General features: G+C 45.9%; 2 protein-coding genes across 5 annotated transcripts in view; one reads left to right on the forward strand and one right to left on the reverse strand.

Moving 5' to 3' along the window:
* Positions 1-26540, forward strand: part of CYFIP2 (cytoplasmic FMR1 interacting protein 2) — a 50267-nt gene extending 23727 nt beyond the window's left edge. For 3 of the 4 annotated variants that reach the window (XM_036392063.2, XM_036392062.2, XM_036392061.2), the window contains exons 18-31: positions 661-757; positions 1310-1386; positions 2240-2348; positions 2655-2774; positions 3405-3604; positions 4060-4147; positions 11077-11220; positions 12047-12137; positions 12797-12927; positions 16024-16096; positions 16598-16692; positions 20993-21231; positions 21663-21810; positions 22373-26540. In XM_036392063.2, coding sequence (XP_036247956.1) covers positions 661-757; positions 1310-1386; positions 2240-2348; positions 2655-2774; positions 3405-3604; positions 4060-4147; positions 11077-11220; positions 12047-12137; positions 12797-12927; positions 16024-16096; positions 16598-16692; positions 20993-21231; positions 21663-21810; positions 22373-22540 — 1780 coding nt within the window. In that variant the 3' untranslated portion in view covers positions 22541-26540. The remainder of the gene's footprint in view (positions 1-660; positions 758-1309; positions 1387-2239; positions 2349-2654; positions 2775-3404; positions 3605-4059; positions 4148-11076; positions 11221-12046; positions 12138-12796; positions 12928-16023; positions 16097-16597; positions 16693-20992; positions 21232-21662; positions 21811-22372) is intronic. The other variant, XM_036392064.2, reaches the window with a different exon arrangement.
* FNDC9 (fibronectin type III domain containing 9) lies at positions 4179-6910 on the reverse strand. Its single transcript, XM_036392065.2, has 2 exons — positions 6776-6910; positions 4179-5646 (listed from the first exon to the last, which is right to left on the reverse strand). The coding sequence occupies exon 2, from the start codon at positions 5637-5639 to the stop codon at positions 4977-4979; it is 663 nt and encodes a 220-aa protein (XP_036247958.1). The 5' UTR covers positions 5640-5646; positions 6776-6910; the 3' UTR covers positions 4179-4976.
* Positions 26541-27460: the final 920 nt, after the last annotated feature.

Genomic DNA, 27460 nt, shown 5'->3' on the forward strand with positions numbered 1-27460 from the left:
GGAAGAAGAGGAGGCTGGTGATGAGCAGTGTTTTTTGGTGTGGGAGGTAAATGGATGTTGCTTGCTCTGCTGTCACATGAATGGTGCTGTGTGAACACCTCGTTGGCAGACACAGGGGCGACTTCCTGGCACTGGCACCTCTTCATGTGTCATAAACAGCAGCTGGCAACTGTTGGGATGTGGGCAGGACACGGTGGCACTGTCACCTGCACAGATGTGTCACCAAAGGGGGTGGGCCCAGGCTAAGCCACCTCAACCTCTTTTTGTATGTGGGATAAATGATATGAGGAATTGCTGTTCTGCAAGTGTAATCATCTTCATAATGTCCTCCTCATTAGGAAAACTTGGTTGCATGGGCATTGTCAGAGCACTCTCTAGAGTGAGGGCAGGGTGAAAGCTTTTTTGACGGACTGAGAAGAAGCAAGTGTTGATTGAGCAGCTCATAATTAGTTCACTTCCAGGTTGGTTGTAGCTGCTTCCTGCAGAACCCAGGGATAAAGAGGGATTATTTGAGGGGCTGCAGGGGGTGGCAGTGATAGGCATGAAGTCAGAGAAAAGCCATTTTTTTTACATCAGGCAGGGCACGACGTGCACTGGCTGCAGTTTGTGCTGATAAGCTCCAGTGTTAATTTTAGATGTGGTCTGTGTTCTTGCCCTCAGGTATGTGCTGTACCCCCTGGACCTCTACAATGACAGTGCATACTATGCTTTGACCAAGTTCAAAAAGCAGTTCCTGTATGATGAAATTGAAGCTGAAGTAAGTTCTCTTCATCTTTATTGTATGGAAAAAGCTCACATGGGTCACACTGCCCTGTTTGATCCAGCAGTTCATTAGAGGCACCTTTCTCCTGAAAGAAATATTCCATCAGACTGAGAAGTTTTCAAGAAGATCAGCATTTCCAGAGACCCTACAGACTCTCCTGATTAAGGGCTTCAGCTCAGCTGTACCTGTAGGGAGCCATGGAAGCCAAAAGCTGTCAAGCACTGGGGACATGGCAGAGTCTGATGAGCAGAGGGTTTGAGACATCAGAGGAAAATGAGAAATTCCCTGAGAGGGAAGGGTGATTGAGGGTGGGGGACCAGGACCTGTAAGAACATGCAGAAACTATAAAGAGAGAAATGTAACTGCAATTTTCTGCTTACCTTTGGCAATGTGAGAAGTGCAGTGTGGTTTTAAGATAGTGTGACCTTTAATATATGTTTGTATTAAATGAAGGATCTGTGTTGGGTTGTATTGATCTTGCATGTGTAGGAAGGAGCTGTTCTGTGCTGGTGACACCCTCACCAAGTCTTGTTTTTTCTCCCCCAGGTGAATTTGTGCTTTGATCAATTTGTGTACAAGCTGGCAGATCAGATCTTTGCCTATTACAAAGCGATGGCTGGCAGGTAGGAGAGCCTGACTGCTGATGGTGACTGATGATATCACTGCATCCAAATTGCTGTTAACCAAAAGATTTCCCTCAGGGAGCAGCCACCGCAAGGAGAGACAACATAGATCATCCCTGTCCCCCAGAGCTGGCTGTCCATGCCAGACCGATGTAGATGGGGAAAATTAATTAAGGAGACACAGTTAAAAGTGAAAAAATAATTGGCATCCAGAGTAGCAGTCAGAGTACAGTTTGTGAGAGCTACAGAAAAGCAAACTGAGCTTATTACAGGCATGTCCTTGCTTGACTTCTGCTTCTGTACCAGGCAGAGGACTGGAAGCCTCCCATCTCTACAAAACAGGAATATGCACTTGTCCTCACCCTAGTAAAGCAGCAAGACTTGTTCTCCCCTTTGGGGAGATAGAACCTTTGTGGCATATCCTCCTTACCAGTTTAAAGGGCATGGATGAAATCTAGTGAGAGTCTCTTCTCATGGCCCCAAAGGTGAACCAAGTCTTACATGTGACTGCAAGTTCTGTCTCTAGGTCACATTTGGCCTTAGAGAAGGAGGACAATCACCATCACCAACCAAATGTTCCCACAGCAGGTCTTCAAGGAGGGAGCACTCCAGGGGAACCACCCAGTACCTGGCCCTGATATCTTTCAGCACTTTTTTTTATCTTTTTGAATGTTTTAGCCACAAAAGACAAGCAGGAAAGTCCCCAGAGAACAACTCCTGCTCTGTCATTTAGTGTGCAGAGATTTCTTGGAATTCAGAGCCAAGATTAAAAGGGCTAAAACAACTCTGGAAAGACTCATAGAGAAGCTGATAGTGTAGTTTCTGTTTTTCTGACGCTGCTTCCCTTTTTCAGTGTTTTACTGGACAAGCGTTTCCGGGCTGAGTGCAAGAATTACGGGGTGATCATTCCATACCCACCATCCAACCGCTACGAAACGCTGCTCAAGCAGAGGCACGTCCAGGTACAGTGCAAGCAGCAGGCTCCAGTACTCATCACTCCTGGTCTGTTTTCCTTTTGGTGGTGGAGGGCATCCTAGCTGAGATCAGCTCTGGGCTGAGAAGGGTTGAATCTGTTTGTGACACAAAAATGAGTTATGCTCCACATTTCCCTCGTTCCTTCTTAAGTAATCTACACTCAACCAAGGCACTTGTGCCACCACTTTCACATTTAAGCAGATTTGAGGTTTGGTTTTAATTTGTGTGTGGAGTAAAAAATGAAATACCTTTTCCCCATCAATATATAACATGCAAATCTTTTCTTTTGCCAGTTGCTGGGCAGATCAATCGACCTGAACAGGCTCATTACCCAGCGCATCTCTGCAGCCATGTACAAATCATTGGACCAGGCCATCAGCCGCTTCGAGAGCGAGGACCTGACATCCATCGTGGTAAGAACTTCTATTGACTCTGAGTATGAGCAGCGAGACTAATACACTGCTGGGGATGCACAGTCAACTGTCTGCTGCTTTGAGTTCCCCTGCAGTAGGTTTCATCCAGTCATGTATCTTCCTTTATGCTGCTCAGTCTTTACTGTTTCTGTTTATGCAGCTTTAATTGCATTATTATCAGACCATTAAGTCTCTGTGTAAATCATAAGGGACAGCAGTTAGACTTTGCAGAGCTCATATAAGAGAGTCCTGTAAACTGGGGGAAGAAAATGTTGCTTTAATTCCCAGCTGGATGAAGGTGGCTGTGACATTGTTCATATGTGTACAGGATTTTCTGTCTTTGATATGATACAGGAGCATCAGAGTCAAGCAGTGTAAAATTACCAGTTTCCACCTTTGGAGGATTCTGAGGTGAAAGCCAGCCAGTGCTCAGTGGGGAACAAATTAATTTTGCTTCCTGCAGCTTCACAAAGTACTGGACCAGGACCCCCTTGAGTGGAAGTGCAATTGGCCTTGGCGGCTGAGTTAAATTGATGTCTTTAGTTCTGCGTGCGTGTGGATAAAAAACCATTCCCCTGGCAATTAAATCAGCTGTTTCTGTTGCATTTTCTGCTGCTTTATGTGCTGCAGGAGCTGGAGTGGCTCTTGGAAATCAATCGCCTGACCCACAGGCTGCTGTGCAAGCACATGACTCTGGACAGCTTCGATGCCATGTTCCGCGAGGCCAACCACAACGTGTCCGCACCCTATGGGCGCATCACCCTGCACGTCTTCTGGGAGCTCAACTTCGACTTCCTGCCCAACTACTGCTACAATGGATCCACCAACAGGTGAGGAGGGACAGCAAGGCCACCTGGAGACCCTGCTTTTCTTTCCAGAATGTCAAACCTGCCACTTAAAATTGATGTGTATTGTGGAGAGGTTTGTGCTCCCTGTGGGATTCAACAGTTACTCTTAAAATGAATTTGAAACCCACCATCTTCCTTTGGTCTTGAAAATGTAACAAATTCAAGCAGCAGTTAGACAGTAATTGAAGTGGCTGAGGGTTGGTTAGCTCAGCAGGAGCTGCTCAGATATTGTTTTCTTGCCTGCCAAAAATGAGACAAAATCTCTGTTTTGGTAAGTTTTACACCACCAATAGATTGTGGCAGGATTTTGCATTCCTGTTGGTGTAGCTCAAGTGATGAATTCTAACTAGCCTGCAACTGCAGGTCATCCCAGACCATGCAGTGTCAGTTGTCCAGGCTCTGACCACCTCCCTCCCCATCTCCCTTGCCTGCTGCAGGTTTGTGAGGACAGCCATCCCCTTCACACAGGAGCCCCAGCGGGACAAGCCAGCCAACGTCCAGCCCTATTACCTCTATGGGTCCAAGGTCAGTAAATGAGCCACAACAGCCAGAGGGGTGGGGGTTGGAAATATTTATTTAGGAAGAGGAAGAAATGCAAGGACTGGTTCATTTACAGAGTGGTGGGTGTGAATGAGCAGGGTCACATTGCTGTGTGCAACCAAACAGACATGCAAGAAGCAGATTCATGTGCTGTTGCTGTTGTTTTTTCATATTCTTCTCCATAAAATGCCCGTGTTAGGGGGTGTCAGCACTGCTCTTGCTTGGTGTTGGCACTGAGACTGAATCAAATCCATCTAAATGCACAGGCAAGTGAGCAAGTTGGTGCTCTGATGCAGTGATGCTCCCTAAGGAAGGTACCACTTCGGAAATCCCATTTTCTGTTCAAAATGGGAATTACTAAAATACTTGTGTGTGCACAGCTTAATACTGACAAAAAGCTTTTTTCTCAGGCTGCAATGACTGTTTATGCAGGCATTACAAAGGCTTGGTCTGTGATGATAGTGGAGCGGTACTCAAGTGTGAAACTACTTGAGTGGAGTTTATTTCTTATGCACATTGATTGATGACTCTGAGGTGAACCTACAGCACTGATGCACATGAGCTAATGACACTACAGTCTGCCAAGACTGGCTGTTCCCAGAGTGCTGACTTGGTTTCTTTTTTAAAAATCTTCAGCAAGTGACAGTATTTTTGTCACTTGACAAAAATCTTTCTCCCTGTGACCAATGTCTATGCCTCGTGTTCTACCCTGGGACAGACAGCTGCCATGGACACACAGACAGTCCTCTTGGCAAGAGCTGGGGAAGAGCGGGACAAACCAAACCTCTAAGCAAGATTTTGTTTCCTTTTGCTTTCATTGAAGGCCGTGCTGTGGCAGGATGGCCCTTTTATCATCACTGTTTTTATAGGAAAAAAAGCAGTGAGGGGAGTTATAGGGGCTCTCCTTCACGAAACTGGAGCTCCTCATCAGCACAGCGGTCATGGGCACTTCCAGGAGCTCCTCTCTCAGTCCATCACTCAGTGGCTCCTCTGGTGAGCCACTTCCTTCCCCCACTTCTTCAGAGCTGCTGTCGGGGTGCTTCAGCCTGGCAGCCCAGTGGCAGCGTGCAGACCAGAACTGCAGGCAGCCGTAGGCCAGCAGGGCGAGGAAGCAGAGGAGCAGGAGGCTGCTCACCATCCACATGGACGTGGTGGGCTCGTGCTTGGAGCCGCCGAAAACCAGGGGGATTTTGTCCAGCGTGTGGAAGGTGGTGCAGTGGTTGCTGGAGGGGTAGGAGTTCTTGCAGGTGATGCAGAGCACGTAGATGGTGGAGGGCGTGAGGTGGTGCAGCACCAGGGAGCTGAGCGGGTGCGGCACACGCTCCTCGCGGTGGAAGTTCTGCCGCAGGTAGCCGGCGAAGACGCTGTTCCAGTTGGGGCGGTACATGACGTGGTAGTAGTTCTCTGGGCAGGGGCTGCTCATGGCCCAGGACACAGTGGCACTGGTGTAAGTGATGTTGTGCACCTCGATGTTCATCGTGCCCCTGAAACCAGAGGCAGGGAGGGAGAGGCTCAGGTTTCTGATTCGTGTCAGGGCTCAAAGGACGCTGACATCGATGAAGTCTTTCCTTACTCTCCCTTGGATTGGACTCAAAACTATCCTACCTCACTTAGGTTACATGCTAGAATTACAAAAGACGAATCCTGCTGTTGCCCAGACTACTGTATCACTCTGCTTCATAACAAAAACATCCAGTTGGAGCACAGGGTATACTTTTTGCTCCAGTTGTATTTATTAAAAAATCTCTGTGACTGCTTGTCTGTATCAGTAGCTATTTTAGCTTTTTGATTCCCACAAAATAAAAATGATACTGCAAATGTGATTAGCATAAAGTGATTATTAACTATTAAAGCTATCTTAGCTTTTTGTTTCCCACAAAATTAAAATGATACTGCAAGTGTGATTAGCATAAAGGGATGATTAAACTAGCTCCAGCTTGCCTTGTGAAGCTGCCAATCAACAGATATTTTGATTTTACACCTAAATGCCATTTAGAAGGCTCCATAATGGTTAATTCACTGTTTTAAATTGTCACTGCATTTTCTGTACCTTCCTTGCTTAATAAAGTATAAACTCTTTCTATTCCTGCAGCATCTCACACTGCAATATCAGCATCTTAAATGTGAAATCTGTAGGTTGGTGAAATATAAAAGCAGTGCCTTTAGGGAAACACAAATATATGAATAGTAAGAACAAAGACAGAAAAAAGACACTGCCCGCCTAAAAAATTTAAACATTTAAACTGATTTGAGCCAGAGCCAGTGAGTAGTAGATGATGATCCCTGATGGTACAATGTCCTGTAGTTTTTTGATACTCTCTGGGCTGTGTTGCTGTTTAGTAACAGCCACAAATTACTTGAGCACATCACTCCTTTAGATCCCCAAAGTGATCTGTGAGCCTTGCTGCAGGGTTCTCTCTCCTGGCCAGAGAGTGCTCAGAGCAGCCCCACCATTCAATTGAGCTGGTTTACTCATTCCTTTTTCCTCTCTCTCTAACAATAACTAACTTTCCTTTCATTCACTCTAGAATAAGCTCATTCTAATGACTGCTAATCTGTCCTTACACGAGGCTGCACATGCCCATGCTGAGCCCTCCCAGAGCCAGCACTTACCTCCAGCCAGGTCCTCAGTGGTGACAGAGGTGACAGGTCTGGTGACAGAGTGGCCTCAGTGCCTTGCCAGCACTCACCTCCCTCCTGCCTCTGCTAAATCCCTTCCCTGAACTCCCTCGTTTATACCCAGCTCGGGCTCCGTCATCTCTCACCATGGCAACCAATAGGAAAGGATGGGCAGGCATCTCCCAGTGATTCGGGAATGTTATCCCTAAAAGCTGCTGCCTGGGAGAAGTCTGTGTCTCCAAGGCAAGAAAAAACAAGCCAGGTAGATTTTTTGCTGGTTTATATGGGTTTTATTTTTTCACTGTATCCACAGTCCCCCACAAGAGCATCACTGATCCCCAGCAGGCTCTGGGGTTACAGACACATGGTGTGAAATCTGGGATCCTGACCTGTGGGTCCCATTGCCTCAGACTCTGTCTTTAATTCTGGGATTTCTTGCACACTTAAACTACTGATTTAAGTTAGAGCTATCAGCAGTACATTTTGATCCCTGATGGCACTGCAATTTCCAATAGCCTTTTAATATTTTCTAAACTGTGTGATGGGAGTGGGAATTGGCTTTTCAAAGACTTTCACCTCCTGCTGAACTGCATGGGATTAAGACCTGCTCTTCTTTGAATGCCTCTGATTTACAGAGAGCTTGGGGATGTGCCCTGTCAGTCTGGTGAGAGGGCAGGAGGGAGAGGCAGAGCCAGTGCCTGTGCTGTTCAGGGGAGCAGGTTGAGCCTGTGGCCAGGAGGGGACAGATGGGCCTGGTAGGGAGAGGCTCTGAACAAGTGACTTGCTCCTCTCTAAAGCCAAAATGTGCTGGAGAGGAACTTTCCCAGAAATGTTGATGCTGATTCTGGAGTTACTCATTCCACTTTCTAAGACACTCTCAGCTGTTGCACTGAAATTAGGTTGGCTGGGAGCCCTGACTTGTCTTGGGCTGTGTGCAAGTTCTTTTTTTGTCTCTGAGTATATTGCTCTTTCATTAGCTCTTCATTTTTCCAAGGGAATTCTGTAACTATCAGTACTATCTGTTATCTCTCTTTCTGTTCAATTTTATCAGATAAAACTCTCCCTGCCTTTCCTCAGGTGAGTTCAGACAGGTCTGAGTGATGGCCGACAGCAAGGTCACAGACATGGAAATAGAACTGGGGTTTGATTTGCTCCATTTGTTGCTAAACCTTCTCCAGAGCATTGCTGGTCACCTCCTGCTGCTCCTAAAGCAGCACTGAGGCCTTGCCCACATGCTCACAATTACAGATGGCTGTCCCTGGGACCTGGGTGCAGGGTGGGCTCTGTGGGACACTGGGAGCTCTGCCCCATGCTGTAAATCCCAGCCTCCCATCCCCAAAACCTGCCCTTTTGGCCCCAAACCAAGCATGGGCAAGCCTCCCCAGTGTCTCCAGCAGCTGCTGCTCTCAGGAAGTGTCAGGGTCAGGCTTTGCTTTGGTCCTCTGAGGGGTCAGAAGTGGCCACTGAGCACGGGGGAGGGAGCTGTGCTGTGCTGTGCTGTGCAGCCAGCTTGTGCCTTCAGCTGCTTTGTCTTAAAATACCCACTGGTGTCATTTTTGACATCCTACAGTCTCTACCCCAAGCTGTGTATCTCACCCTTAAATGGAGTTATATTTTTAATTGCTGGCAGAGCATTATTATTAGACACAAGCCTGCTGTTAGTGCACTGGGTGGCTCTGCAGAGAGCTCCAGGAACCCACCTCATCCTGCAGACAGGCAGGCGTGAATCATCCTGCTCATCTGCAGCCAGTGCACATCCTAAAAGGTCTCTTCTCCCAATCAGCCTAATTGCTGAGACCCCCACTCAAGGGAGGAGCTGGTTGGGAGCTGCTCTCCAGCCCCTTTATCCCACTGAGGAGTGAGGGAGTGCTGCCAGGTGGGGGCTGCTGGCTGCCTGTACAGCCAAATGTCAGCCCTGCTGTGGGAAAATCCTGACCAGCTGCACCACAGCTGGTACCAGGGGTGGTAGCCCATCCCAGGGGAACAAGGCACATGCAGACAGAAGTCCCCTGGCCATGGAATAGCAAAGACCCATCCAGAAATTAATGTGGATTCATGAGCCCACTGAAATAAGGATTTTTTTATTCTCCCAAGCTAGGATGAGCTAGTGTGTTGAGTCTGGGGAAATAACAGGGTAAAGGAGCCTACAGGGAATTATGGAAGGAAGGTGCAAGGAGCCATCTCTGGCCCACTTGGATCACCCCTACAGCACTCACTTCTGATGACACCTGGGGCTGGGAAAGTGCCTTGCAAAAGTTAAAGCAACAAAAGCAGTGGGAGTGTGGCTGGGCTGGGGCCCTGGAGCACTGACTTCCCTCTGGAGTGGTCATTTTGGACATTTGGCAGATGTTCCAGGTTGGACGTTACCTGGTGTTTAAACAGAAACAGTTTTCAAAAAAAACACATTGCAGTTTTTCACATGTATCAGGGTGCATAACCAGTGGCTTTGGGTCTGTCTCTGATTTTTAAAGACTTGGTTATCTGAGGATGCAGACAGAAGCCTAATTGAGGTGCTCAGGTTCTCTTAAGAGCTGGTATCCAAGGAGCTTTGGAAGTAGGCTTCTGTCTGCCTAAATAATTCTTAACTCTGACACATACCCACATACTCAGGGCCCTTTTTTTTTTCTTTAAGTTTTGATGGGAGAGAAAGGTCTTGCTTATTGTGAATGAGCCTCCAAGGCAGTCTTCCTGCACTTAATATTGTGTTTCAGGGCTATTTGCACCTACCAGGAACAAGAGGTGAAATTACTTTTCACAGAAAATAGGGGACCTTCTAGCTGAGCCTTATTTCTGCTGGTTCAAAGAGCACTTAGGAATTACAGCAGGTAACAACCTGCTCGACCAGGTCTGTAGGGCTGTGACAAAATGAGGGAGAATTAATTGATTAAAGTAACTGACAAGTCCGTAAAAGCGTGGTCAGTACACTGGTGAAATTCTGTACCTGAGAGCAAAAGAAAATACTTTTCCAATTTTTAGCCAATGACTTTGTAACCCATTAGCAGCTCAGATGAAGTGTTAAAAGTAAACCTTGTGGAGTGAGTCAGGAGGGGAGGGTGACAGGAGCCTCCAGCTGGGGCTGTTGCAGCAGTGGTGGAGCAAAGACAACATTTTGCCCTGTTCTGGTACCCCAGCCCTTGCTCCCTTTCACCCAAACCTCCTCAGTGCCCTCATCCCATCACTCCCTTGGCTCCATTACTGGCAGGAAAGGATCCCTGTAGAATATGTCTGCATTATCCACAGGAAGGCATTTGGGATTCAGTCTAATTTGTTTCCTTATCTTTGTTTTACCTGTAGGTAAGCATGAGCCCAGGGTTAATCTGTGTTTTGCTGGAAGGGCACTGTGTGCCAGGATCTTTTCTAGGATGGCTTTTTTGCTGTTCCCTGAGGCTGAAGTGGAGATGTCAGAGGAGGAGAGTGCAGCCCCTCTGCTGGGCTGAGTTGTGATGCCAGCACTTCCATTGCAGAGCCCTCTCTGAGCATGTGGTGTCTCAGCTAAATCTGATTCTCAGTACTTCTCTGCAGAGCACACAAGTGAATTAATTCCCCCTACTTCTCTTTGCCTCACACCAAATGGATCCTGTAAATGTTCCAGTAATGAAATGTTGCAGCAATTTCCATGTTTCCAAGATGACACTGATAGAGTACATTCCTGGAAATCACTTTCTGTTCTCTGCCGCTAAGAATTTTTGGGGGCAATGTCCTGGGTACCATTCTCCCTAGACCAGTGTCAAGTTATTACCCTTCACACAGACCCATGGGATTTCTGTTAAGTAGAGGCTGATGTAAAGCTTTGCAGAATGCAAAAAGGATCTTTTCTGTGTCACTTCCATCTGCCCTTAAACTCAGCTGCCTCAGTTCCTGCTTTTCTTGATAAGCCCCATTTAAAGCAAGTGCTCATAGGGGAAAAAAAAATCTGTCTGCTTAAATGTATGTAAAACTTTTCATTTTAGTGGGGAACAATTTGATTTTGAAGAGGCAAAGGGCCACTGAACTGAAATACTTGATTGGGAGTGTATGGGAGAGTAAATTACCTTGGAAATGGAAGTGGTGTTGCTACATAGGAGGGTAATAAAACCTTGTGACATGGCAGTGTTGAGGTTAGAGTATATCTGAGCACAGAGGAAGAAAAGCAATCTCTTCTCCTACAAGAAGCACAAGTGGGAATGGCCATCAGTATTATTTCTTCTCCTCCTCCTTAAAATTTGTAGTGATGGAACATAATACTGTGATAAGAGAATTGCAAGGTCTGGTGAAGAACTACAGGTCCTGTAACTGTCACCAATTCCAATTTGCAGCCTCTCAACATCGCCTACAGCCACATCTACAGCTCCTACCGCAACTTCGTGGGGCCGCCGCATTTCAAGACCATCTGTCGGCTCCTGGGCTACCAGGGCATTGCTGTGGTCATGGAGGAGCTGCTGAAGATTGTCAAGAGCCTGGTAATTCTGAGCCTGGCCCTGGTGATGGAGAAACCCCAAAGCTTGGATGGGGGCAGGCAGTGTGGGTGTTGGGATCGGGTTGTTGGCGTCGGGGGTGTGTCTTGATCCACGCTGGAACACTTGGAGCCATGGGCTGATTGTCACTGATAGGAATCCCAGTGATACCTGTGGGATGGTGGAGTGTCTCAGCAGGATCAGACAGCACTCAGCACAAAGATTTTATGGTTGACTAAATGGAATTTAGTGCATTATCTCATGCAATGTATCCACAGGGTGCAGGTGTGTAATTCCAAATGACAGCGAGGGCTTTAAGCTAAGCAGTGTGCTCTGCTCTAATCCATGTGTGTCCAAAACATCTGATCTGCAGAAACTTGCTCTACATGAATGTAAATTCTTTATTAAACTCTTGAGTATCCAGGGATCATTCCTCAGGTGGAAGGAGCATTTCCTGTGCTAGGGAGTGAGTCCTTTGGCAGCTCTGGTGAAATGCTTTTTGGGTTTAAGCACAAGTCCAGCTGCATCTAAGACTAAGCCTTGTTTTAGATTTCAGCTGCAAACAATGCAAACACAGCAAGCTGTATTTTGAAGTAAAAAATCCATGCAGCTGGGATTTATTCTTTGGAGGAAGCTCTAAAAGCACTCTGACTCCATACACTTGGGCTGAATTTCATATTTGAGTGAAATCCAAATTAAGCAAGTTCTTCTCAGACTCCAGCTGAAGTTTCATCCTGTGCTGTCAGATGTGGACCCATGCACAACCAGCCTCTTTCAAAACCAGTGCCAGGAGACCTGGCATTCCAGTTTAACCTCCCTTTGTCTCCAACAGCTGCAAGGCACCATCCTGCAGTACGTGAAGACTCTGATTGAAGTAATGCCCAAGATCTGCCGCTTGCCAAGACATGAATATGGCTCTCCAGGTGGGTGCTGCTGGTAGGATCCTTCAGCAGGAGCTCAGCCACGTGTTGCTGCAGCATTTACTCAGGCCCACACTGATGGTTAATCCAGGCTGGGCACCTGTCCTGCCAGTGCCACTTGCAGCCAGGTTTGCTGGGACACTTTCAGCTGCTCTGCTGTTGACACTGGAACATGTATAGGAAACCTTTCCAGGCAATCTCCTGCTGGAAATTTCCTTTGGAACACATAGATGGCTGATAAGAGAATGTCTTCTGGTAGCCTCTCTTATGTTTTCAGGATTCTGTAAGCTTTTGTGAGTTCACTGGTATTTTTTAAATGCTCTGTTTAGTTGGTGAAGAGATTTTTTTGCAGCGTGGCTGCAGTCAAAAACTGTGGCTGCTGTATATGAGCCAGCACCAAGTCATCCATCACAGTCTGGAACCTCTTTCCTCCTCTGATGAAGAAATCCAGGGAGTTTAAATGACTTACTCCCTATTTCCCAAGGCTTACTGAAAGCAGGATAAGACACTGCCTGTTAGTTCTTCCCAATGCCAGTCTCTGTGTATCCATTTAGCAGCTGCAGTTTGTGATTAAGGAAATACCAGACACTGATCATCTTTTCATCCAAATTACCGGGAAGTGATTCCAATCTCTTTCTGACTGTCCTTCCTTCTCTTTTAAGGGATCCTGGAGTTTTTCCACCACCAGCTGAAAGACATCATTGAGTATGCAGAGCTGAAGACTGATGTGTTCCAGAGCCTCAGAGAAGTGGGCAATGCCATTCTCTTCTGCCTCCTTATTGAGCAGGCTTTGGTAAGGCAAAACCCCCACACCAACATCGTACCTGAGATTTCCAGCTCAAGAGTAGAAGTGCAAGTGGGTTCTCCAGCAGAAGAGTTTGGGAAGTGTTACTTTCCAGCTTCTCATGTTCTCAGGGTCTCTCTGGGGCTGTGTTATTGGAGTCTTTGGGCATGTCCATGGGGATGTTGTGTGTTGGCACTGGGTCAGGCCTCTGGGATGGCTGAATCTGAATACTGGAAGATCCAGATTTCATTCTTGGACTTCAAGCTGCCCCTTGTTTGTCCTGCTTAGAAATAAAAGCAGCTGGAGTTAATTTCTAGATTGTAAGCTCTCTGGGGCAGGGCTCAATACTTTTTTATATACATATCTGTACAGCGAAAAGTAGATTTGATCCCTCTGCTCTCTTGGGGTGCCAGTGCAATGGAAACAACCTGGTTGATTGTAATGGTGGAATGGATAAAGCAGTCCAACAGGAAGGAAATCTGCTGATGATATATGTCCTAGGACATCTTCACTGAAAATTTGGCTGGAGTAACAACTTGGTATTGCCCCCTTCACTGGAGTTTTAAACATGCACAAGTCTCTTGGCTCATGTGATGCCCTTACTAGTGTGGGGCAAAGGCTGTGGCTGAGTGCCACTCATCTTTTTAGCTCCTAGTTTTTCACATAACAAATTTACCAAGCAATGAATTTATTTCATAATTTAGCCCAGAGCCAACTGAGGAGTGCTCAACAACACAACTGTACATTAAATGAGCATACTGTGTCATAATGGTTTGGGCAGGGTTGTTTCGGATTTTCCAGAAATATTTCAAAATTACTTCCCTAGCATAAGACAGAATTTCCAAGCAAAACCGGGAGTTTTGTTCAGAGCAAAGTCATAAGAAAGTTCAAAGATTCCAAGTTTTATCTGGTATCTGGCCATAGAGCACAGAGAAAACCAAAAGTCTCTGCATGTCCTCAAAGTGGATATTTCTGCCCTTTCTTTTGCATTTTAACTCCAGATCTAGAGACTTTTAATTCTTGGTGTAGTGTATCAAACACATTCAGTGAGCAGTGGTTGCATAAGATGAATACAAGAGATGTGTATCACCCAGCAGCTTGGCTGTTATAGAATTTTATAGAATGACCAGAGTTCCCAACTTTACTCTGGCAGTTTCTGTTCTTTTTGTGGCTTTGTCAGTGCTTCCTGCTGTTCCCAGTGTTGGGTTTTTCTGCTGGATGTACTGCATTTGCCTTTCCTATCACATCTTTAATGGGACACTCAAGGGACATGGTGATTTCTTTAGAAATCCTTCATTTCAATGCAGAAATGTTCCTTCAGTCCCAAGAACTGTACATCAGCAGTGTACTGGCATTTTAGAATAGCAGAAAATAAAGATGATGGGAATTTGGGGTTCCTTTAAGGAAGGCTGCCCACCAAAGTCCACATCTGCCTACTTTCTATGCCAGACAAAGTCTCTCCCTCTTGGATCCTTGTGTTTTTCCTTGCAGTAATAGGCTTGGAATACAAAGCCATTTTGCATGCAGTGGGCACTGGTTCCCACTTGCTGGAGGATGTCAGATGCACAGAGCCATCACAGAACAAGATTTTCCCTCTAATGGAGCTCTTGTGCAGCAGGAGGAATTGCTTTTATACTGCAATTACCTTCAGAGCTGTCTGACTGATCTAAGGCTGGTGGTATTTGCTGGCAAAAATGGCTCTGATGCAGATGTCCAGTCTGTTGCATTTTACCCCCTTTTTATTGTTTAAGTTTGAGGAATGAGGGGTTGCTTGGGATGAAATTTCTAAGCAGAGTTTGTGCTCTCGGTTAATGGGCCTTGGGAAAGAGGTCTGTTAATAACATGACTCATTTTGGGATGGATATGAGGTGAATGCAGGCTGCAAATGGCTGAAAATGCTCACTGTATTAGAGGAAAACAGCAGTGGAAGAACATTCACCTAGGAATGAACAGTGTTTTGCAAACAAAATGGCCAAGGTGGCAGGCCCACTCCGTTAGCATCAGCATCTCTGTGCCCGTGGAGGGGCCCCAGACTGTTCCTGTCCCTCCAGCACTGTGTCACAAACTGCACTCCCACAAACTTGCTCTCATCCCAGCATCCATGCGCCAGTGCAGCCTCCTGCAGCTCCATGCTCCACTGTCCTGCTGGCTGGAAGGGTGCTGTGCACCCCTGCATCCCAAACAGGCCCAGCCCAGTCATTCCATGCGGGCCCGGGTTCCTCCTGCTGCGCTCTCATGATCTGCTTCCGAGTGTGTCCCCATCTCTCCAGTGAGCTCAGAACTGAAAGCATGTCCTGGGAGCAGGCTTTGGCAGGAGCAGGCTGGTGCCTTGTCGTGACACGATGCCTCTGTGTTGAACAGCTTTGGTTTCCTCGCTGCTGTTTCCCATTGCAGACTCGTGTACAATGTACTGTCGGCCATCGCTCCTCAGTCTCCACCTGCCTATTTCTAGGTTTCTCCTCCTTGTGCATCTGTGTTTGGGATTATTTTTTTCTCAAGTGCATTGGCATGCATCCCCTAAGGTGGCATCTCATGGTGTTATTCCTCTCTGGACTTCTGTTTTATTCTTCTTGGTGCCTGCACCACTGGGATTCTGGTAGCCCTGGCTGAGAACACCACACCAACAACCAAATAATTTCAGAGCAGTTATGATGTGCCTATTTGCAGAAGAGCCACATGTCAGTATATTTTTCATGTACACTTCCTAAAATAACTCAGCCAAATGATAATTTCCACTTGGGCACTCTCTTAAAGAACAGGCTGCAGGAGTTCATTCAGGGCAAGATGAAATGGAAACTTCCATATTCTTTATCCCCTCTTACTTTCAGGGCTAGTAAGTAAGACAGAAAATCAGTGTAAAGGTCTAACCTTATACAGGCAGGAAGTAACTTATTTGAGTTAGGAAAACTTCCTGACTGAAGCTGAAGTGTTACTTCCAGTTTTAGATCATTTCAGTTCAAACACTGGAGTTACTACTGAGCTGGGTTGGATCTGAATAGGTGCTGTAGGTGTGAACTGTTGTAGTGTTGCCCAGGCCCCTGAGCCATTCACTCTCCCCCATAGGTATTTTTTAACTTACTTTATCTTTCTTTCTTCCTGCCTCAGTCCCAGGAAGAAGTTTGTGATTTGCTGCATGCTGCTCCCTTCCAAAATATTTTGCCCAGGGTCTACATCAAAGGTAAGAAGCTGAGAGGGAAGCAGTGGGCAGACTCAGAGGTGTCTGCCCAGAGGCTGTTTTCTCTCTCATCTCTGCTGAGGATTAGCTCTGACCCTGCTTCCCCCTCCAAACAGATCAGTGGATACAGCCAAACATCAGGTGCAAACAAAAGCCAGGGGTGCATTACCTGTAGCATAGTTACAACCTGAAACCTCAGTCAGCTCGGGGGTTCCCTTGAGGTTTGGAAGCCATTTCACAGCCTCTTTGGAGAGTGGCAGCATGAAATGTCCATGTCAACAGGAGTGCTCGGTAGCAGGGCCGTGCTTTGGACATGTGTGATAAAGCTGCTGCTGAGACTGCACTGCCCATCCCTCCCTCCTGTGCATCACTGGCCCCTCATTGCTGTGGTTTGGCTCCCTGATCCCACAGTCTCCTCGGATGGTTGTGGGGGGCAGCTCTGAGCAAACTCTTGCGGGTCTCCACTTCCTCCTCTCATTTCACTGTTTGCTGCTCGCTTGACAGAAGGAGAACGCTTGGAGGTGCGCATGAAGCGTCTCGAAGCCAAGTATGCCCCACTCCACCTGGTTCCCCTAATAGAGAGGCTGGGCACTCCGCAGGTAAGGATTGCATTGGAAGGGATGGCTGTTGGAAACTCGTAGCAGTCCCCACATGGCCTGCTTGGCCTTGGGAAAAGTGATCCTTTTTTTTTTTTATTATTGATTGATTGATTTTTCCCACAAAACATCAATTGGACGAGCAAATCCGAATCCTTGCCCGAGCAAACGCTCTGAAGGGAAATTTGTCAGGGACCACACACAATTTGTGTGGTGCTGCCTCCAGTCAGGAGAGCTGGCAGGGAGCTGTAAGGCAAGTGTGCTAGAAGCCAGTTCTGAATCAGAACAACTCCAAAAACCTCTTCATCTCCACTTTAAAAAGATGGAGAATTGCTGGAGTGGTTTGAGGAGAATCTTTGCAGGACTGTCCCAACAATCAATTGCCATCACTTTTGGGGATCCCATTTTAGGACTGCAGTGGGGTCCATTTAAGCTCATCCCTGTCAAGGAATTCATCTGAGAATGGTTTCCCTCCTAGCACATGCTTAGAGCTTCAGCACATGCTTAAAATTACGGCTCCATTTAAGTATCTTCTTGACGTGGGTCTCAGCTTGGGAAAGATCTCTTGTGCAGAAACTCAGTACTGTTTAAAATATCTCCCTAGACTGATCAGTGTAATGGGCAAAATTTGAGCTCCATTGATAGAAATTATCAAACTTCAAGTGCCCATTTACTTGGGGTTGATGGGATAAAAATCTTTCAAGTATCAAATGAATCAACACCCTTTTCCTGTAATGTACTGATGAGGGAATGGAAAGAACACTCAGCTGGTGTAGGAGGTGACAGATCTATGGCAGGCAGAAAGTGGTTGATTTTTTTTCCTGTATTTTTTTCTCATGGATCAAGGACATTTTGAACTTTGCATCATTGGAAATCATCTGAAATAGAGAAATTGGCTGGATAACTGAGGACTTTATCTTACTCTGTAGACACTTCCTTTTAAAGGAGACACTCGAGAAAAACAATTCACCTCTGTGTTTTCGTGTCTTTGTGTTGGTCTTTCTATCTCTCCTTCTTTCCATGCAAAATCATCATTGAATTCTGCTATTAGAGTCCACTCGTTGCTTATCTCTGCTGTAGTTACAATGGTGATGAAAACAAAAGATATTTCATGTCCCACTAAAAAGTTATTTTTCTGTAAACTGTTCCCATATTCATCACACAGGTACAGTTGGGTACCAGATTTTTATTTTTTTTTTAGCTCAAATGTAAATGAACACAAGAATTGCTTTCTATAGGTGCCTCCATAGCTTCTAAGCTTGCTCCTTTTATGCAGTTTTGGACATGCATTTTGGAAATGCAGTTTTGGACACAGACCATACAGGATTTTTTCCTACAGAATGCATAAATGCCTTGTAACAATTGTCCAGAATCTAAGCTGACATTGCCTGCTCAAAGCCTCTCCCAAAAGGTGGCCCCATGCATATTATAGTGGGGATCTATGGGGTTTTGCAGGTTTTGGGTAGGGTTCTGGCAAGTTCACCACTAAGCAGGCTGTAAAAGAGGTTCAAAAACTGGAAATCAAAACTGGATTTGTGCAATGGCAGGAAAACTGCCAGTGATTGTCGTAAATAATTACTTTGCATTGGAAATCCAGAAGCAGCTGTTTGATGGACCATTTATAAAAAACCAAGGGGGTCAAAGTGGTTCATTAAAGGAATGCTCTCCCTTTTAATGCTGACCATAAAGGTATTTAGTAAGAGGTTTTCCAAAGTGCTGGTCAGTCTGGTTTCTTCCCTGGAAATAATCAGAGCATTTGCTTCTGAAGACAGAAGGAATAATTGAGTCAGCACAGTGGCATCCTGTAGCAATTTGCCTTGAGAGCATCCTTCCTCTCCTGATCTTAGAAATCAGTGGGACCCCAGACTGTGAGGCAGCTCTGAACACAGGACCAACAGCTCTCCAGCTGCTTTGCCTGTGTTAAGATGTCTCCCCAAGGATGGTAGTTCTGTATCAAAGACTGGTCTTACTGTGATGAATCTTAGAACTAAATTCTGTCTGTGAATGTGCATAACTGAGTGGCACTACCTACACTGAAAGCCAGATGCATCCCTTTCTAAATTAAGATCTCTTCAAAAATTGTGTACTAAGATCACTGAAGAAGTTTGTTCTCAAAAGTGTCCCTTTTATCACTATGTTTTAGCAAACAGTAATGCTAACACCTAATTTACCTTTGAAATGGCTCTGTTTCTGCTGTGCCTTCATTTTGCCATGACAGACCAGTGTGTGCAGATCTGTGCCCATAAGAGCTTGGAGGAGGTGAGGAGAGGGGCACTGTACAGCCTTTAGCTTAAAAGCTGGATGAAATAAATCTTTGCTTTACTTGCCAAGCAAACACAGGCAGGTGTGTGCCATGGAACCAGTGATGCTGTTCCTGCTTTTAACAGAACAAGAGATTCCTGACCAAATGTGGCCTCTGCACATCATGACAGCTTTCCCTTGATATTTGCTATTAGTTGAACACTAATTGAGCTGGGGTCCCCAGAACATCCTTGAAATTGTGGCACAAGCAAGAATTGAAACACTTCTAATTTCAAGAGCAACCAAACTAAAAATGCTCGAGGTTACTGCCAGCATAAATTGATAATCAGGAATGGGGATGTGCAGGCATATTCATGCATTTTTCAGCGTGGAATGAAGATGACCCAAGTAAACCAAGCATAATTCATGTTCTTAATGTCTGGCCAGGACCTGTGCCTGCTCTTTGTCCCAGCTGCTGCAAGTCCCCATTGTGACTGATTGGGATAACATTTTCATAGGCATTGCAGCTGCAAATGGAGAAAATGCTTAAAAACTGCTTAAAGCTCCAGGAAGTCCTCTGGGATAGGCAGAGTCTCAGTCAATGTCACACTTGTTCTGTGTGCCTGTTCCAGAGTGGTGGGAGGGGTGAAGGGCTCTGCCTGTGCAGCCGCTCCTCTGCCAGGGTGAGCACGGCAGAGCCAGAGCCTCCCACAGCCACAGGCATGGCTCTGACAGCACCCAGCTCCCGTTTCATGGGTTATTTTTGGCAGCACTGCAAAGAGAAGTCAGTCCTGCCTCTGGAACAGCAGGAAATGGGGCAGCTGAGAGAATACCAGGGCAGTGGGAGACCTCCATGCTCGCACCACTCTGAGCTTGGGGGAAGGCCCTGCTTGCTTGTTTTAAATCCCCCCCTCCCTTTTTTTTTTTTTTTTTTGTCGTCTTGCGGAGCAGTGGGGCTGAAATGAAGTTAATTCTCTTTTAATTTGCCTCTAGTAGAAGAGCCAAAATAACTTCATCCAGTGGAGCTATTCCAAAGTTGTATATCTAAATCTGAGTGGGGATGTCACAGAAATTATCCACGTGTGTAAAGCTTCCACATCTGGGAAAAAATTATTTGGCTTTCTTATAAACCACAAGCTTTTCAGTATCAAATTTGCAGTGGCTTCTCATCTTCCTCAGAGCTTTTTAGCCCTAACTACAAAAGAAATCAAGAAAGCCATAGGCTATCTGCATTTTGAAGAGATGATGGCAATGTCCTGGGAAGCAAAATGTCCCTGTTCTCTCCTGTTTTATCTTCATAATCTGCAGAAATCATGAGATGAAACCCATTAAATGAATCATGAAATGAAAATCTTGAAACGAAGCGCTGAGTAGCACTAACAGGGCAGAGCAGCACGCTAGCAGAATTAAGGATCAATATTTCTGGTCAGAGCTTTGCCTTCAGCTCTGGTGTTCTGACGCACATAGTTCCTCCAAAAGATTCTGAGGTCGGTGAAATGGAGCAGAGCACTGTGGTGGTGTTCACAGGGGTTCTAGGATGAGGGAAGAGACGAGAATGTTGACTCCATGTTTCGGAAGGCTTGATTTATTATTTTATTATATATATATTAAAACTATACTAAAAGAATAGAAGAAAGGATTTCATCAGAAGGCTAGCTAAGAATAGAAAAAGAATGATAACAAAGGTTTGTGACTGACCAAGACAGTCTGAGATAGCTGGACTATGATTGGCCATTAATTAGAAACAACCACATGAGACCAATCCCAGATGCACCTGTTGCATTCCACAGCAGCAGATAACCATTGTTTACATTTTGTTCCTGAGACCTCTCAGCTTCTCAGGAGAAAAAATCCTAAGGAGAGGATTTTTCATAAAACATGTCTGTGACCGAGCACCACATTAATCCTCCTGTTTGAGGGATGAGCATTCCCTGGTGGGAAGTGCCATGGGAGCAGCCATCAGAGGTAAGGTTGGACCTCCGGGGAGAGACCAGGCAGCGTTAAACCCGGTGGGCGTGGGTCACATCCTCACTTGTGTCCCTCTGGCTGTCCCTGCCCTCAGCAAATAGCCATCGCCCGGGAGGGGGACCTGCTGACCAAGGAGCGGCTGTGCTGCGGGCTCTCCATGTTCGAGGTGATCCTGACGCGCATCCGCAGTTACCTGCAGGACCCCATCTGGCGCGGGCCGCCCCCCACCAACGGCGTCATGCACGTGGACGAGTGCGTGGAGTTCCACCGGCTCTGGAGCGCCATGCAGTTCGTGTACTGCATCCCCGTGGGCACCAACGAGTTCACGGCAGAGTGAGTGTCCCCAGCCAGCCCCCCCGGGTGCCCTCAGCTGCAGAGAGAGCCTCTGTGGAGGTAGAGGGGCAATGGAGGTGCTTGTGAAAGGATTTGGTTGTGCCCAGCTTTGTATTGGAACAGCTGGAGGAAAGAGCAAAGTGAAGGGACGTGCCTGAGGTGACAGGCAGGAGATGGGTAGATGGGCCAACAGTCCATCTATGAGTACTATGTCCTCACCCATCTTACCCCATGGTTCATTCTACACAGCCTGGCCTGGGTGTAATTCTGTATTCTCTGCTTCTGGGTTCATTTTCTCTAGGTGTATACTCAGGACTGAACCCCATTTCCCTAGGAATTCACCCAAGAAAGTTCCTGGTGCCATGGTACTTCTCTTGCCTAACTCTTGTCCTGTCATGTCTCCCCACCCATCACCCTGCTCCTCCCTCCAGGCAATGCTTTGGAGATGGTCTGAACTGGGCAGGTTGCTCCATCATTGTTCTCCTTGGACAGCAGCGGCGCTTTGACCTCTTTGACTTCTGCTACCACCTGCTGAAGGTGCAGAGGCAGGATGGGAAAGATGAAATCATAAAAAACGTGGTAAGTTGAAGGGTGAGGTCCCAAAGGACTCAAGCCAGCACACTTCTTTCTGTTTTTTATCCTGCTTTGTCCAAACTCATCAATTACAACAAAGCCTGGTGTTAATCTTATTACTACTGGCTGCCCTTGCTGTATGGTTTCCATCTGCAGTCTCAGCAGAGAGGCCAAGGTTTTAATTGGCTTGAAAATCAAATATTTTTTCTCCCAAAACTTTTCCCTTCTTCCTGGGGTTGGGAAACTGGTCCTGAGGAGCTGGTATTTCCAGCAACCATCCTGTGATCTCGCTGGCTTTATCAATAAGCAGCTGGGAGCCTAGACTTTGGAGTGGTTAACTGGAGACCACTCAGTGATCCTGTTAATGCTCTGTCTTGAGTCATCAAACCCAATAATGAAGCGAGTCACCGGGTCCCTGCGAGGTGCTAAGTGGAACAGGAACATGTGTTAGAGCTGCTTTGCCTTAGCAGAGCTTTCCAGCAGCAGGGCACAGGTGCTGCTACTTCCTAGCTGGTCAGATGACATAAGACCCTTCATGTGCTGTTTCTCTCCCTCCCCATCCCTCCAGCCCTTGAAGAAGATGGCCGACAGGATCAGGAAGTATCAGATCCTGAACAACGAGATCTTTGCCATCCTGAACAAGTACATGAAGTCGGTGGAAACAGACAGTTCCACGGTGGAGCACGTGCGCTGCTTCCAGCCCCCCATCCACCAGTCGCTGGCCACCACCTGCTAGTGTGGACATGGACCCTGCACGGGTTGGGAAGGGAGCAGGGACTGAACCCAAACCAGCTGGGAGGGGTAAACTTGATGGTGTGAGGCCTGACAAGTGAGTGAGGCTGGGTCTGCCTCGCCACATGAGGACACACCTTCCCCTCGCCCCGCTGGAGTGCATGTTCCTCTGTACCATCCCTGTGATCGGTTTTACTCGTAGCTTTCGGACTTGAGGGGGGTGGGGGTGGGTGGGCAAAATGTGCTTTTCTTCCATGAAGTGGTCCAGTTTTCCCTGTGATTCACCCAGTGCACACATCTCTCTGAAGCCATACTGCAGCCTCAGGTGGGAGAGCTCCACGCTCCCACGGCGCCGGGAACCCACTCCCACTGCAGAAACAGTGGGACAAATCAACACCCCCGTGACATGTGCCACCAGCCAAGCAGCAGGAGGGGCTGAAGACAAGTCCCTGATCCACTCTTTGAGGGGAAGGAGGGATGAAGGCAGGATGTGGCAGTGCCCTGAGGATCAAGTGCTGGGTGCAGAGGAGCCCCCGCCAGGCTGCTCGTGGATTGATGCCTCACCCAGCTTTGTGCTCTCTGCTGTGTCCTTGGCCTTTCCAGCAGTTGTTTTCATGAGCTTTGGCATGTGGGCTTGAGGATAGCAATGAGGCAGTCACCAGATAACTCCTCAGCACTTCAGAGAGCTGGGGAAACAGAAAAGAGCCTGGCTTTTTCCATGCTATGGGACGTCCACTTATTTTAATGCAGAGGTTCTCCCCTGAAGACACATCTTCCGTGTGTCTGGTTTATCTTCCAATAAACCAGATTTCCTGTGGACTACAGAAGAGGCTGCATTCATGTGAATGTGCTCTCAAACGTATTAATTTGGGTGGAAGTAATCACTGGTGCTGACAGGATGCAGGTGTAGTTACCTTGAACATATGGGATCTTTGTTCTTCAGCCAAGGGTGAGAGCCAGGATGTGTAATGTGTGTGTTCTGGGATGCTATTTTCCCTTGGTGTAGACAAATTCCTAGTGGCACAGCAAACAAATACCTTTCTCCTGAGAATGGTGACTACCAGCAGGGCTTAGGAAATTTCCCATCACTCAGAAATTATGTGATTGTTTAGAAAAGAAAAAATATAGGATAAGATAGGATAAAAAAAAACACCCAGAGTTTTCCAGGTTCAGAGATGTTCAGAGAGAACACTGGAGTCTATTGCCTTTTCCCACTCAGCTAATCTAAGATCCCTGGATATTGAGAACAGATTCAGGTGGAACTTCAAGGAGGATTTTGTAACTCCTGGTCTAACCTGCTTCTAACCCTCAGCAGTGTCATTGGAGTGATCCAAAAGCCTGTGCTTGATGTGAAAGGAGATCAAACCATGTGCTCCAAGAGAAAATTATGCCAGCCTCACAACTGGCAGTGTTTCCTCAGCTCTAGCCTGGCCACAGCAAAAATTGCTGTATCCAGATGTGATAATACATATTTGTTCCATGCATTTCATCATGCCTTGTAAACTGCATGCTGTTACAGATATTAAAAAGGCAGAGCCTGGGCATTCATTCTCTCAGAGGGAGCATATAATTAATTAGTAGAAATATCTGAGCTGGAGTTTATGTCTTCAGAAACAACAGCCAGCAAACTACTGCTGGCGAGAGGAGATCTTGGTGTGTGGCATGAGTTTGTGCTCCCAGACTCTCATCACCTACTCCCTTGATAATCAATAATCAATACCCCACACATGACAAGTGCTGGGCATTTTCACACCTTGTGTTTCCTTTTATTACTGAGACAGACCTTTTCAGCTGCAGGGAGGAAATTGTGCAGCACAGTAACCTGAAAGTAAAATGAAATCTCAGGAAGTCTGGCTGAAATCTTGGCGTGGCAGGGAAGGAGCCAGCCCAGCAAGGTGAGTTCTTTGCTCTGTGTGGCGAGGAAGAGCAGCAGAAGAGCATCTAGGGCTCGCTCTGCTCTCTACTTACTCTTCCACTAAGGATGTCAGTTCTGACATTCCATCATGATCCAACACTTCTACACTACTGGAGTGAGGGAATCTAGAGTTATATATTTTTAAAAGGAAGAGAAGAATCAAGCACTTTATTTTTTGTGGAAAACAAGATGCGAGGAAGATAGATCCAACCAAGATCCTATTTTTCCTGACGTAAATAGCAAGTGCTTGTTATTTTGGTATGAAAGTCTTGCTGAAAAGTTGGCACAAGTCCCTGTCTGGCTTTCAGAGCCACCTCTAGGCACAGCACAAATGAAGTGTCCTATTACATCTGACAAGCTATGGAATGCTGGAGGCTTCTTGGAAACCAGCATCAACAAGAAGTTGCTACAAAAGAATGAACTGTACCAAATGGCCCAGTCTCAGCTACCTAGACAAAAATGGGATATAGTAAGGTGAATTTAAATCCCTCTTTTCATCAGTTTAGGTCTGGAGTGAGTCATGAGATATTTCACCTAATAATCTGTAAATCTGTTTGCATTCTTTTCCTGTAGTTTTGCCAAAATTCCCTGCAACCCTGCAAAACACAGTTGCACTGGAAAGTTGTTGTACAGGTACTTGAAAGAACAGGTAGTTGAAATCTATTCGTTGCCCTCAGATTTGCTAGCAAAAATGTAAAATCCCTCCAAATTCCAAGGGATTAAATGTTTTGAGCAAAATGTCAAAGTGCATGAACAAAATGTAAAGTGTTTTGACTGTAGAGTGTATGCAGATCTTTTGCCTTGTTGCTCAAGTAGTATGAGATATCAGCTAATAATAATCACAGTCTTAATTTCTGAGATTTGATGTTACTGTCCTTTGATTATCTCAAGGATTAAGATACTCCTTAGCTTCAGTTTTCTCACCCTCTTTGTCTGTATATGAGAAAGGTCCAGGCTTAGGTCTTTAAACAGCTCCATGAAAATGGACTTTTTTTCCTCCCGTGCTTTTTTAAATGTCATAATTGTTAATGGAAATAGGGAGCAAATTTGTAAGAGTTAGGGCTAAATAGTAACAGATTGCCAGGGGGTCAGGGATATTCCTCACACTTGCAGACTTTCTGCCAAGTTTGGGAGTCTTCCTTGCAGTTGTGCTTCAGTCCTGTAGTTTTCAGTCTTTTTTAATCTGCAGACTTCTAATGTTGCTTTCTTAGGGAAATGTTGACCCCTGTCTGAATCCTCCCAAGTCCACTGACAATGGACTTGCTTTTTATTACCTATATTTTCTTGCTTATGCTAAAGTAATCTACAAACTGCCCAGCACTCACCAGCCACCACTTGGGATGTCTACTCCAAAGACAGGTGTTGGCTCCATACAGGAATTACAGGGAGGAGAAAGGATGGCCTGTGTCATGAATGAAGTCAGACTGGGTTATTTTAATGTTGCCTCTGGCTTTGCCATTATAAAATGGGACAGTTGGCAGTGCACGTAATTTTCTGGGATGATGCTACACTTGACTTGCAATGCTACAATAGAAAGGGGAAGTAAACTAGATGAAATTCAGCACTTCAGTGGTTTTCCTTTTAAATTCTGACAGCACTTAGTAGCACTGAACAACATTAGTCCTTTTCCTCCTGCATTACTCCAGTCCAGTAGGTTCATGTGTATTGGAGAACAAAAGAGAAAAGAATCAAAGTTGTAAAAAAACCAAGAAAATATTCTCAAAAACTGTTGTCAAATGTACCATATTTGTATGAAAAGCTGCTTGAATTATTTTGTACAATGAATTTTATTTATGGTGAGGTATATTTACGCTTGTGATCTGATACAGTGTTAAATTTTTGATCCATATTTGCTATGCAGCTGAAGATGATATTTTTGTTTTGTATTATTATTTTTTGCTGTTGTTCTAAAATTCAGCCAACAGAAGCTTCCATCTCCATTAGAAGTGCTTCTGCAAGAATAAAGCATCTGATACCTGGTGATATGTCCCGTAACACAGCAACCAACAATGTGTACAACAAATGTGGGATGACTTTTGTGATGAAGAGAAATAAAAATTGGGCTCATTCATGAAATGGGCAGAATTTACCTTATGGTGTTATCATCATTGTGATAACTGTTATTTGGGAGAGCTTTCAGTTGTACCTTGCACAAAAGAAAAGCCAATTTGATAAAAATGTTAAGCTTTTGTAAAAACCAAAGGAAAATATATGATGCTTTGTGGCCAACACCAAAATGGACATATTTTCCTATAAAAAACTTAATGATTTTTGAGAATAACTTCTTTGCACGACACATTTTTAATTTTAAAACTTGTTCTAGGATAAAAGGGTCAGGGAAGGGAAAATCATAATCATTTTTAACAGATTTTGACAGGCTCTATCCAAAGCTAAACTGAGGAGCTAATTTCCTCTCATTACTGCAGCCTTGTCAACTCTACAGGGGCCTTTTTTTATTCCAGGAGATTCTCCTTGCTGTTATTTTCCCAAATATCCATTTGAAACCATTCTTAGTTTTGTGTTGAAAGCACCCAAGGAGCAGCCATGGTTGTTGACTGCAGAAGAGAAGTGGGAACCAAGGGGAAAAGGTCTGGGAGCTGAGGAATGAGGGAGAAACAACTGACATGGGTCTATGGGAGTTGGACTCCTGTGCTCATCAGCCCCAGCCCAAACTAACTGGTGTTCCCTTTGACAGCTTCTTCCCAAGGTTTCCTCATGGGAACAGCTTCCTAGCTTGAGAGGGACAGAAATGCAATGATACTTCACATAGAATTGGAGGTGAACTTTACACCACAACCAGGCAGCTCTGTTGATCTTTCCAATGTGCTCTGAGGCTGTGCTGCAGCTCTCTGGGTGATACCCTGCTGGGCAGGACTGTTTGATTGCTCAAAGTTGCCCAATATTTACTGATTTCAACATGGTTCTGCTACAGGGAATGGCAGAGGAGAGCAGGACTTTATTCCAGCATCAGTCACTGATACCGGGCAGCTTGTTTGGGTTTTATCCTTT

The sequence above is a fragment of the Molothrus ater genome, chromosome 15 (genome assembly GCF_012460135.2).
Source record: "Molothrus ater isolate BHLD 08-10-18 breed brown headed cowbird chromosome 15, BPBGC_Mater_1.1, whole genome shotgun sequence".
NCBI lineage: Eukaryota > Metazoa > Chordata > Aves > Passeriformes > Icteridae > Molothrus > Molothrus ater.